The 12,780-nt window shown below is 36.4% G+C and overlaps 1 protein-coding gene across 5 annotated transcripts in view; it reads right to left on the bottom strand.

Moving 5' to 3' along the window:
• The window catches only part of MBD5 (methyl-CpG binding domain protein 5), a 150,772-nt gene that overhangs the window by 36,221 nt on the left and 101,771 nt on the right, over positions 1–12,780 (bottom strand). For 3 of the 5 annotated variants that reach the window (XM_049887157.1, XM_049887159.1, XM_049887158.1), the window contains one exon: positions 79–1,104. In XM_049887157.1, the coding sequence (XP_049743114.1) occupies positions 79–1,104 (1,026 nt within the window). The remainder of the gene's footprint in view (positions 1–78; positions 1,105–12,780) is intronic. The other 2 variants (XM_049887160.1, XM_049887161.1) reach the window with 1 other exon arrangement.

Here is a 12,780-nt window from a genome sequence, read left to right as displayed (position 1 = left end):
AATGGAGTTTTTAAAAAGGAGAAAATAGAATTAGAAAAACTTTTCTTTTGTAAAAATTTGTGAAAATATTTAACTTACCAAGCAGACCTGTCCCCAGTAGAGGGTTAAGTAGCTGTGGCACCACAGAGTTACTGTTGAGTTTAGCTGGACCAGGTGTATTCCCAGCATTATTAGATATATTCAGCAATGTTTCTGCCATTGACACCACTGCTGTCCCACCAAGTGTTGAGACAGTCAGTGCTGCCACTGCTGATGATGTAGTGGTTGTGGTAGTGGTTGCCTGGGAGGAGGTTGCTATGGAAACCTCTGGATGATTAGCCGTGTTGGCCGATGCCGAGTTCAGGACACCTCCCAACAGCTGGGGATTCAAGGCCATTAATCCTGAGGCCCCAGTGACAGCTGGGAGGAACAGGGGGTTAAAAGTAGTGTCACTGCCTGCAAAGATTGGTAAAGGATTCCCCAGGGGGCTGGTTAAAAGGGTCTCAGCTCGGCTGTTCTCTGACTGATTGCTTGGCAAATGGTCTGGTGGGGCTGTCATCTGTGTTAATGAGGGTAAAGGGGTATTTTGCTGTTGCAAAAGATCTGAGATGGTCAGATTGAAAGAAGGCAGGGGAAGCATGGCAGCTGCTTGGGCTTGGTTCTGAAGCAGGGCTGCTAAGAGCTGAAAGTGAACAGGCTGTAATACCTGCCCATCCAGGTCACCGGAGAGAAAAGCTAAAGCAGCGTTTACATTCGGGTTGAAAAAACCTAAAGGGTGGAGGTTGATCTCAGACTTGCCTTCTCCTGCTGAAGGCTGGAGGATATTTAATAGATTCTGGTTTAAGAGATGCTGTTGATTCACTGGCAAAGAGATAGGTAGAGAATTGAGGAGGCTGGGGTTCAAGGGGTGTGGAAGATGGTTGTTGGACGTGCTGTTGGATGGAAAATGAAGTGCGTGCTCCTGGCCAACAAAAGGAAAATCACTCCCAATGGGCAGCTGACTCTGCAGTGGATTTCCAGCCGCAGTGGTGACTATGACGCCATCTTGAAGAACAGATGTTGTCTTTGTGATGGCAGGATGATTGGTGCCAGCTATAGCTATGGAAGATGATGGTCCTGAACCGCCTAAAAAACAACAAAAAACCACACTTATTAGTTATGGATATTAAGGAAGACCACCCTATACAAATGAATTGAGATCAATTTCAATGAATTAGTTACATGGCGCTTTCATCAGTTTTAACTAGGTCAATTGTAATCTGAGATGATTTGACATCTGTTGATAGGACAAATTTAACTTTATACTTTTGAACCTACTTTGAAAACAAATATATTTAAGAACTTTAGCATTTTAAGAGATAACTGTTGCTGATTATACAATAGCCTGTTTTTCACAGCCAGGGTGAAGATGGGGAATCTGTGTTTTCGTTCATTCAAATTGGTATTGATAAAACTAACAAGGCTTCCTTCTTCAAAATAATTTTTTTTTTTAAGTTTTTGGTCTTTATAAAACTAGTACCTGCTCTTAGTGAAAAAACAAGATGACAACAACAAAAAACACAACAACTAAAACCAAAACTAGAACATGCATAAAAGTGGAAAAAAAAAAGTATCGTGCAGATAACAACTACTAATATTTTGATATATAGCTTTTTGGTCTTTTTCCATGGATATGTATATGCATATGCACACATATATATGCATATTGAAAATATATACCCATTTTTAAAACAAAAATGAAATTATGCTATAAATACTGTTCTGTAACTTTTTTATTTATCAGCATATTGTGAATATCTTTCTATGTTAACTCATATATAACTGCAGAACCGTTTTACTAGTATCATGTATGGATATGCCATAATTTAATCAATTCACAGTTGTAGATATTTTGATTGCTTCCAATCTTTTACTATTGTAAGCAACACAACGATAAATATTTTTATTAACTCATCTTTGCCAGTTGGCCCAATTATTTTCTAAGGATAAACTCTTAAAAGTGGAATTCCAGGGACAAAAGCCTTACATATATTAAAAGCTTTGGATACATATTGTTCAACTGCCTTCAGCAAAGTTGATCAATATACATTCAATTTATATTCCTATAAAGAGTGCATGAGAGCTCATTTCTCTCACCAATACTATATTTATCATTATTTTAAAATCTTCATCACTCTGATAGTATAAAGATACTTTGTACTCATGATTCCTTAAATCATACCAGTCTTCATCCAAATTAGTGAAGTTTTAGTACAAAGCTTATATTCTTAAAAATCTTGTGCTAGAAATGAAAATTCAAGGAATTTAATATTTGAAAATACAAAATGTCAATTGTTTATTACAGTGGTTTGAGTGGTTCGCAACCCAAGCTGCACAACAGAGTTACCTGGAGAACTTTTAAAAAATACTAATGCCTGAACTCTACCCCAGGCCAGTTGAAACTCCTCTCGAGGTGCAGCATGAGCCCCAGTATTCTTTAGAATCTCCCTTTGGGATTCAGATGCACAATGAGGGGGTGAGAATCACACTCTCTTAAAAAGACATCCCTGGTGGCACAAATGGTTAGTTGCTCCCTTACTAGCTGAAAGGTTGGTGGTTCAAGGTGGTGTCTTGGAAGACATGCCTGGCGATCTGCTTCTGAAAGATCACAGCCTTGAAAACCCTATGGAGCAGTTCTACTGGGCACACATGGGGTCATCATGAGTTGGAATTGATGAGATGGAATTAACAACAATCATTTTTCATAAAAGGTCTTCCCTCCAAAGAGATGCATTATTTTATGTAATACATGCATTTGACAAATATTTTATTATTATAAAAATATGCATTCAATTAATTTTTACACTTAAACATATATATAACAAGATGAACAACTGTGGTGTCACTGAAAATCTAAAATCATTCAAACAATATGCTGTTAGGCTATACCATCATAACAAACTATATTTGTCCATGTTACTCTTGAGACCTTGTCCAAATACATGCACATTTTTTTCAGTTGTGATGATAGTACAAATATAATTTTACATTCTTCTTGTTTTCACCTAACAGAATAACACCAACATCTTCCTTTTTGACTTTGCATTTGTATTTTTAACCTTGTGACATACGGATTAACCATATTTATTGAATTAGTCTGGCATTTATATTTTTGATTTTTTCGTCATTGTATATAACGCAGGGATGAATATCTTCCTGCATGTTTTTCCTCCTTTGAATTTTTTCCTTAGGAAAAATTCCACCATTGGCATGATTGTGGAAATTGAAAATACAGAAGTGAAAGGTTTGTAATGTGGAAGTCTATACAAATAAAAGGAGTTACCGTGATCATTGTTATTGTTGTCATTAGTAGTCGTAATTCGTAGTGGTAGTGTGATAATAGCAGTAAGGGTATGTAAGTATAAATCAGAATATTCAACATGCCTTATAGAGTATCTCTATAGCAAAAAAAAAAAAAGGCTTTGTAATTTTTCCCAGCTGTCATGGTGTGCTTTTTTTTTTTTTTAAATGAGCTCTCAGCATTTCATTTAAAGAATGAGATTAAAAAAAAAAAACTATCTTTGAAAATATATAAATATTTATGAAATATTATCATGAAATAATGACTATGTTCACAAAGAGCAGGGTAAGAAGACATACCAAATGCTGAAGTAGGCATATGGTATACAATTCTTTAAATATTAATCCTGATTTTGTTATAAAACAATCAACACCTTAAACATTTCATTGCTTTTCAAATCTTGCTATCTCCATAAATAGGTATTGTGCATTTATTTGCATTCAAAAACCATCTTTTTAAATGAGCTAATAAAAAGTCTTATTTACTAGTAATCACTATCACTGGCATTTTTCCTATCTGTTAAATAATAATGACATATTTAAATGTACAGATCACCATTTCCCTAAACACAATCAGAGCACATTTTTAAAACGCTCTAGTGTGTACATGGCAAGTCTTTGCAGATGACGGTTTTCCTTAGAGGTTATTACTTTTTTATTATCTTTCATTTGCAACAGACAAGCATCTATATTTAGGATTCAAGGAAGTAGCCATTTTGTGATAACACTATTTTTAAAAAAGTTCTCCATCTAAATATTCTTGAGGAGTGATGATAAAGAAAATAGTTGTTCTGGTATATTTTTGCCGTACAAACAAGGAGGCAAATCCACAAGCTCACTTAAGGTAATATGTGGATTAAAGCCTGTTTTTCATTTTCTCTAATTTTCACACAAATCAACTCAACAAACAGGTATACTCTGCTAGACAGCGGTCTACAAGTGCTGGTACAAATATGAAAAACCACTGCCTTTTCTTGCACAAACTCATTGTTTAGACAAAGTGATAAATGCTTAAATCTCCCTCTCCCTCTTTTTCTCTCTCAAATACATACTTATTGAGAGCTTTCTATAAGCCAGGTAACTTTAAAGCTCTTCTCATATTTTAGCTCATGTAACTATAATGCAGTATGCTAACACAGGCATGTACCAAGGGGACAATTACATAATTGAAGGTGTCAAGGAAAATTGCGAAGTGGTAACATTTGATCTGGGATTTAAGATGAAAAGGAGATAGAAAGGGCTTCTAAGTAGAAGCAAAGCGATTAAAAAAAAAAAAAAGATAGTAAAGCGTATGAAAGGATAGCAAGGTCCTGTTTCCCCAAGCAAAGAAGTATGACTGAAAATATTGTGCACTGCTTTCCCACTTCCCCCATCCCCACCCCATAGTCAAACCTGCTGCCACAGTGAAGCCATGAAAAAACTTGAAATTAGCTTTCTAAACCACTAAAAGTAAGGGTCATTTCTTATTTCCATTTGTATTTCCAAGACCTAATATGGTTTCTGACACGTGGTTTGCATTCAAAAACTGTTTGTTAGTTGAACGAATCTATTAAGAAAATCATAAAACTTGTACTCAACTTCTAGAGATCAGATGATTTGATTCCAAGTGTGTGTGTGTGTATGTGTGTAGAAAGGGAGAAACATCTGTGGAGAAGAATGAAACACTTCAGTATCTCAGCCCAATGCCAGGAGATGAAGGACACTGGAAAGGAGATCATGGCTGGAAGAAGAGATGTTACTTGAGAAGGCTCCCAGGAATTCCGAGGGGTTTCAATCACCTTACAGAGAGGGAGAGGTTCACCACAAAGTACTCTATGAGTTCTTCGAATCATTCATTTATGCTTGGGGCCATTAACAGAGATAAGCCCTGAATTTGTATGAATTTGTACAGCTGGGGGAGAAACTGGAGGTTGCTTATTTCTGAAGCCCCTAATCTTGAACAGTCACTCCCTGGTGAACCTACTTCATAGCTCTGCATAAAAGACCTTAAGATCTGTTCAAACAGCTAGGAAAAAATATATTTTGTTAAAATTGAATTTTTTTTTTTTTTTGCAGCCAAGATGTTTTGTGCTTAATCAAATAAAAGGGACAGTTGCTAGGAGTTTTTTAAAAAGCAAATTATTCATTAAGCATTTAGCAGTTATAACCAAAAGGGAGCTGGGAGCCTGGAACAAGTTAGTAAGTTGGAGAAGTCCTTTAATTGGAAAAAAATGATTATTTCACACAAGTCAGAAGCACCATGAATTGGCATAATTTCTTTTTCTCAGTGTCTCTGTTGCTTTTAAAGAAGGCTGGAAAGTCACTCAAAAAAATTTTTCTGGCGAGGGATCATGTGCCTGGACTTCCAATCAGAGATTGAGATGGCCTACTTGAATGAGGAAACGACGTGATAGCTTACCCAGTGGGGTAGTTTTCCAGATTTAAACAGTACTTTTTACACAGACATATAAACTTACGGTGTGGTTGTGTACAGAAAAGCATCAGTAACACTTTATAGGATATTTTCCTGTTAGTAATTTAAGTCTTTAGATGTTTCATCTTATTTTAAAATTGTTCTTCAAAACAAGGGTAGTGTGTAACTCTTTAGATTTATTTCTCTTCTTCCTGGTCATCAATATTCCTTGAGAAAAGTCATTGTTCATACCATACTGAACCCTTATATTGCTGGTTCTTAAATATTAATATTATTACAGTGTTTTTGTACATATATGAGAATAGACTAACAATGTGTTCTTAAAATGTCTTACCAGTTTGATCTGTATCTCCAACTTTGAATGAACACTACTTTATTCAAGAAAACTTCTAAGTTGATATGCCCCAAATACTGATTTTTATCCATGAAATCCAAGAACCCAAGAAATGAGTCATATAGAAGGTAATCGTTCACCATTTTTGACCTTTATCATTTGCTTTGGCAAGTGTACTTTAATTGCAAACAGGGTCAATGGTAATCCTTAATAAAAATGAATGCTTCTAGAGGCAAGAGAAAATATCATAACCGATTCAAGTCTAATAAATATAATTCCCTTTTCGTTCTGATGGAAATAGCAAAACTTTCTCCTCTATATTTAAAGGATTACTTTAAAAAAATAATTGAAAGATAATTTTTATGAGATGTCTAGATCTTCCAAAAAGACGTTATTTTCTTAAAGCCTTAGAAAGAGGTCATAGTAACGTGTATTTACAAAAACATACCAATCTTTATCTCCTTGCTTTGGATGCTGGTATAAATTCCTAAATTCCATTCTTGATCATTAATAGAGAGGAAGCCTTGGGCACAAATAGAGACTACTTGGAAGGGATGCAGCTGGAATTTTGGAACGGGATTTCTGAGCTGTTATGACTTGTCAAGGAGGTTAGTCTTATGGTAGCAATGGAGTCAGAAAAAAAGAGACATGATTTTTCTTTTTGCTACTGATCATGCTGTTTCCATTATAATACATAGAATTATTCTGAAAATAGCTGGAATAAAAATGCTTGAGATTTTTCACTGTTGATTCAAGTAGTGAAGTATTAAAAAAATTTCTTTTATCATATTTTTCTTAATATTTATTGTGAGGAAACAAATCTTGAAAAAAGAAGTCTCTTGATTGGTAGGATTGATGTTCTTTAAACATGCACTAAAGTAATGGTTAAAACGCGTCAGTAATATTCCAATTTGAAGTCTTTTTGTTTAATGAGCAGAAAAAGACGAATTTCTAGATTGTTACTATGGTTAACTTTGTGGCCTTCCATTGCTGACTTTTTTATCTGCAGTGCTAGAAAACAAACAATAAGGATTGGTAGTTGGAAAACATGGCTTTCATGATAGAAACGACGCCAGAGATCACATGATAGAAATTTGCAAGGCCAACGACTTCTTCATTGCAAATACATTTTTCAGCAACATAAATGGCAGCTACACACATGGATCTCACTGAATAGAATACACAGGAATCAAAGAGGCTATATCTGTGGAAAGAGACTATGAAGAAGCTCCATATCATTAACAGTCAGAACAAGGCCAGGGTCTGACTTCGGAACAGACTATTAACTGCTCATATGCAAGTTCAAGTTGAAGCTGAAGAAAATTAAAACAAGTCCACCAGAGCCAAAATACAACTTTGACTATATCGTACCTGAATTCAGAGACCACCTCAAAAATAGATTTGAAGAACTGAATGCTAATGACCGAAGACCAGATGAGTTGTAGGATGACATTAAGGGCATCATATGTGAAGAAAGCAAAAGGTCATTAAAAAGGCAGGAAAGAAAGGAAAGACCAAAACGGATTTTAGAAGAGACTCTGAAGCTTGCTCTTGAATGTAGAGCAGCTAAAACAAATGGAAGAAATGATGAAGTGAAAAAGCTTAACAGAAGATTTCGAAGGACAGCTCGAGAAGACAATGTATTATAATGAAATGTACAAAGACCTGGAGTTCGAAAACCAAAAGGGAAGAACACGCTCAGCATTTCTCAAGCTAAAAGAACTGAAGAAAAAATTCAAGCATCGAGTTGCAATACTGAAGGAACCTATGGGCAAAATATTGAATGACGCAGGAAGCATCAAAAGAAGATGGAATACACAGAGTCAGTATACCAAAAAAAATTGGTCAAAGTTTAACCATTTCAGGAGGTAACATAATCAAGAACTGTTGGTACTGAAGAAAACAAGTCCAGGCTGCACTAAAAGCACTGGTGAAAAACAAGGCTCCAGGATTGACAGACTACCAATTGAGATGCTTCAACAAATGGATGCGGGGCTGGAGGTGCCCACTCATCTATGCCAAGAAGTTTGGACGACAGCTTCCTGGACAACTGACTGGAACAGATCGCATTTGTGCCCATTCCAAAAACAGGGATCCAACAGTATCATTAACATAATACGCAAATAAAATTCCACTGAAGATAATTCAAAAGCAGTCGCAGAACTACATCAACTGGGAACTGCCAAAAATTCTAAGCTGGATTCAGAAGAGGACGTGGAACAGGGGTATCATTGCTGATGTGAGATGGATCTAGGCTGAAAGCAGAGAATAGCAGAAAGATGTTTAACCATATTTTATTGACTGCGCAAAGATATTCAACTGTGTGGATCACAACAAATTATGGATAACATTGCAAGAATAGGAATTCCAGAACACTTAATTGTGCTCGTGAGGAACCTGTACACAGACCAAGAGGCAGTCGTTTAAACAGAACAAGAGGATGCTGCGTGATTTAAAGTCAGGAAAGGTGTCAGGCTTGTATCCTTTCACCATACTTATTCAAACTGTATGCTGAGCAAATAATCTGAGAAGCTGGACAATATGAAGAACATGACATCAGGACTGGAGGAAAACTCATTAACAACCTGCAATATGCAGGTGACACAACCTTCATTGCTGAAAGCAAAGAGGACTTGAAACACTTCTCAGTGAAGATCAAAGACTATAGGGATTACACTTCAACATAAAAGAAAACAAAAATCCTCACGATTGGACCAATAAGCAACATCATGATAATCAGAAATATTGAAGCTGTCAAATGTTTTAATCGGATCCACAATCAATGCTCACGGAAGCAGCAGTCAAGAAATCAGCATATTGCTTTGGTGAAACCTGCTTCAAAGGGCCTTTTTAAATTGTTAAAAAGCAAAGATGTCACTTTGAGGACTAAGGTATGCCTGACCGAAGCCATGGTATTTTCAGTCACCTCATATACATGCAAAAGCTGGACAATGAATAAGGGAAGACTGAAGGACTGATACCACTGAAATATGATGTTGGCAAAGAATATTGAATATACCGTGACAGTCAGAAGAATGAACAAAGCTGGTTTGGAAGAAGTACAGCCAGAATGCTCTTTGAAGCCAGGATGGCAAGACTTCATCTCACATACTTTGGACATCATCTCACATACTTTGGACATGTTATCAGGAGAGACCAGCTCCTGGACAAAGACATCACGCTTGGTAAAGTGGAGGGTCACTGAAAGAGAGGAAGACCCTCAACAAGATGGACTGACACAGTGGCTGCCACAATGGGCTCAACCACAGCTCAGTGATCGTGAGGATGGGGCAGGATTGGGCAGTGTTTCGTTCTGTCCTATATACGGTTGCTGTAGGTCAGAATTGGCTAACAACAGAAGAGTGCCTATTCTAATAGTCGCTGAATTACCTCATGAATATTCCAAGACAGTGTTCAGACCTATTAGGCAACTGTGAAGTCAATTTAGTAAGCCTCAACCAGTATTTTTTAAATAAACTAAATAGAATATAAAATATACAGTACATTGCACACCCAGGGTATTATTTTTTGCAAACGGTTTCTGTTATTTATATTTATAAGTCTTGGGTCATGATCTGTTACCAGATGATAAAATCATTTCAGTGGGTTATGACTGTCATTAAAAAAAAAAAAAAAAAGACAAAATGGGATAGAAAATACCAGAGTGAATCGCATATAATAAGTATTTTTCACAAAACTTTTATTTCAGTTATACAATAAAAATGTGTATGTCTAACTATATTATAATGTAAGTTAATTTCTTACTGTGGGAAGAAGTAAAAAATAGTTTGAAAAACACTGCTTTAGCACCAGACCTCTAGAGTTGCTTGATTCCATTGGGAGTAGTCTATGGAGTTGTGCCCAGAGAGCACATTTATCAGACTACAGTGTGAAAGATACCCCTGTGGAGCCGTGCAGCACAGGGGCCCTACTCTGGGATACCTGTGATGAATACTCTGTCCTTGTACCTGTATCATGGGTCTTGGACAGATATTCCAAACTTCTGTGGACTAGCTCCAACCCCAGAAGTACCTCAGCGACAACTCAGAGTTCTGTTGGCTAGTTCCACTTTAATCTGTAAAAAGGTGAGTTGTTACCTTGAATTTGCAATACGTATTTTTTTTTGTACCTCTTAGAAAATAATTTTTTCCCCTTGCTTGGTTGGCATTAATGTTGTTTGCTGTAAGTTCTTAGAAAGTAAGAAAATTATAATTTATTTAGTGCTATATGCATGTGGAAATGAAATCCATTTTGATAAACCACAGAAATATTTTTAACATTATTTTTAATGAGTCAATTTTTTGTGACATTAATGTTAATTTTAGAAGTTGCTTAAATGTTTCTGACCACTTGATTTTAGAGGATAATGGCTTAGGTTATCTCCTAGACAAAAACCAAACCAAATCCATTGCCTTCGAGTCGATTCTAACTCACAGTGACCTTACATGACAGGGTAGAACTGTCCCATAGGGTTTCCAAGGTTGTAATCTTAGTGGAAGCAGACTGCCACATCTTTCTCCCGTGGATCGGCTGATGGGTTTGAACCATCAACCTTTAGGTTAGCAGCGAGCACTTAACCACTGCACCACCAGGGTTCCTTATCTCCCAGAGAACTGAAGGGTTTCTAGTTACTTTATAAGAGTATTGGTTTAGTGTGTTGGAACAGAATAAAATTCTCCCAGTTTACACACTGGGGCAATTTGTTTCTTGAAAGTTACAAAACAGGTCATTGAATCACCAAACATTACACCACTTCTGAGTTCTGTTATGACCTTGATTACACAGATTCAATGTCTAAAATTAAACATAATTTAACTTTTTTTTGTACACAAGGAAACATTAAACCTGGAATCCATAAACAAAGTAAGTGGTGTAACCCTGAAATCAGGAAAACTTTTTAAACAGCAAGACATTGTCTGTAATAATAAAAATGTCTTACGGCAAAGAAGAAATGGCTCACTTTGCAAAAATTTAATGAAAAGGATAGATGTAGATTTTTATCACACAACCAAGAATTTAATATTGTGGGGAAATTCAGTTTTGGTGTCTGGTTTAGAAACAAGAGCAGAGGGAAACCTCTCACCTAGAAGCCTTCTGCATCAACTGGGGCTGAAATCTGGGCATTTAAAATTTTAGGCGGAAAAAGTTTCAATAGTTACTACTACATATTCAGTCACGACCTTCAAGGAACCTCTACATCTTTCTTCACTCTGTATTAGTCTATATAAGATTGCAAGATCACTCTTCAACAAACTCCCCATATCCTGTGAGGGCTAATCTGTATAGTACAACCTACCCTTGATCATGGTCATCCTGTAATCTTTCTGCATCTGTAGTCTCATTAGGAAATGTAAGGAATGGCAACTTCCCTTTCTTTATTGTCATGTTCCCAGTGTATTAAACCTAATACAGGTTTGAATGTGGTTAATCCATAGGGGGGAAAAAAAAAGCTCATTACTTTGCAGTCTTTTACCCACAGTATTCTTCTGTGGTCTCCCTATTTCATATTCTTATACCTACCATATCAATGGCTATCCTGAGTTTCAATCAAATGCATTTTGTGCTGAAAGAAAATATTTTCTTTTCCACAGTTTTAAAAAAAAAAAAGTATAAATATCCATAAACATATATTTATTCATAGGTTTATTTATATTCCTGTTAGTCAATGTATATATTTAAGAGTTAAGGCAAATAAATGTTTTAATTATTTTTTCTTCTAGTACACACCCATACTCTGCCCCTTCACGGGATTATATTTTCATGTGCTAGTAGGAGTTGATTAAATGCTTTTTATTAGAAAAAAAAAGAAAGTATAAAAAAGCATTTTAAAATAAAAAAGTTAAATTGTATTTAATGATCTTACATATTGGAAGAGGGTAGGGGTCACTTGTGTTCAGCTGCTAACCAAAAGGTTAGCAGTTCGACCCCACCCAGCAGCTCTGCAGGAGCAAAGCTTGGTGATCTGCTTCTGTAAAGGTTACAGCCAAGAAAACCCTACAGGGCAGTTCTACTCTGGCTCATGGAGTGCTGTGAGCTGAAATCAACTTGAAGGCACCTAACAACAACAGGGGTCAGTTGTTGATCAGCAGCATGGTTTAAATCTTTTTTCTTTGAAAAATGTGAAAAACTGTGAAAAACTGCAAGGCTGCAGAAGGGATGGGTTGTGGAGTGGAGATTGGCAAGGCTCAAGTCCTCTGCAGAAGCCTGGGTTACCGGCAGTGTTTCTGTTACAGAGTCAGCAGGCGGGCAGCAGTCAAGAGGCCCAGGGATGTCTGGGTCTGATGCAGTTTGCCAGCAAAGGTGCTTGATTTTGGATTCCTTCCCAAACTAGAACAGCACAGGACATGTGCTGGAGCCACTTAAACACTGAAATTTGTCTCTCTTCAAAAACTGCAAGTTGTTTTAAATGTATATTACAGACGGATTTCCAGAACATACCTGCATTTAGCAGTTTGAGTGTTTGGCCTAAAAGCCCGGAACTTTGGGGTCTGGCGACCAGAGCCATTAGAGCATTCCTTTATAACTTGAGGAATGTCATCAAATATCCTACTGGTCAGTACTAAAATCTGTAAACTTTATGATGCAAAGTGTTTAGAGAGCTTTAGTGGACTGGCAGTTTGAAAACACCAAATAGAATTAAAAAAAAAAAATCTCGTATATTCGTTATTTTAGAAAGGTTTTCTAAGAATCTCATCTTTTATCTCACTTTGTTACT

The sequence above is a fragment of the Elephas maximus genome, chromosome 6, assembly GCF_024166365.1.
Source record: "Elephas maximus indicus isolate mEleMax1 chromosome 6, mEleMax1 primary haplotype, whole genome shotgun sequence".
In the NCBI taxonomy this organism is placed as follows: domain Eukaryota; kingdom Metazoa; phylum Chordata; class Mammalia; order Proboscidea; family Elephantidae; genus Elephas; species Elephas maximus.
The sequence above is the reverse complement of the archived record's forward strand: the minus strand, read 5'-3'. Positions and strand labels throughout refer to the sequence as shown.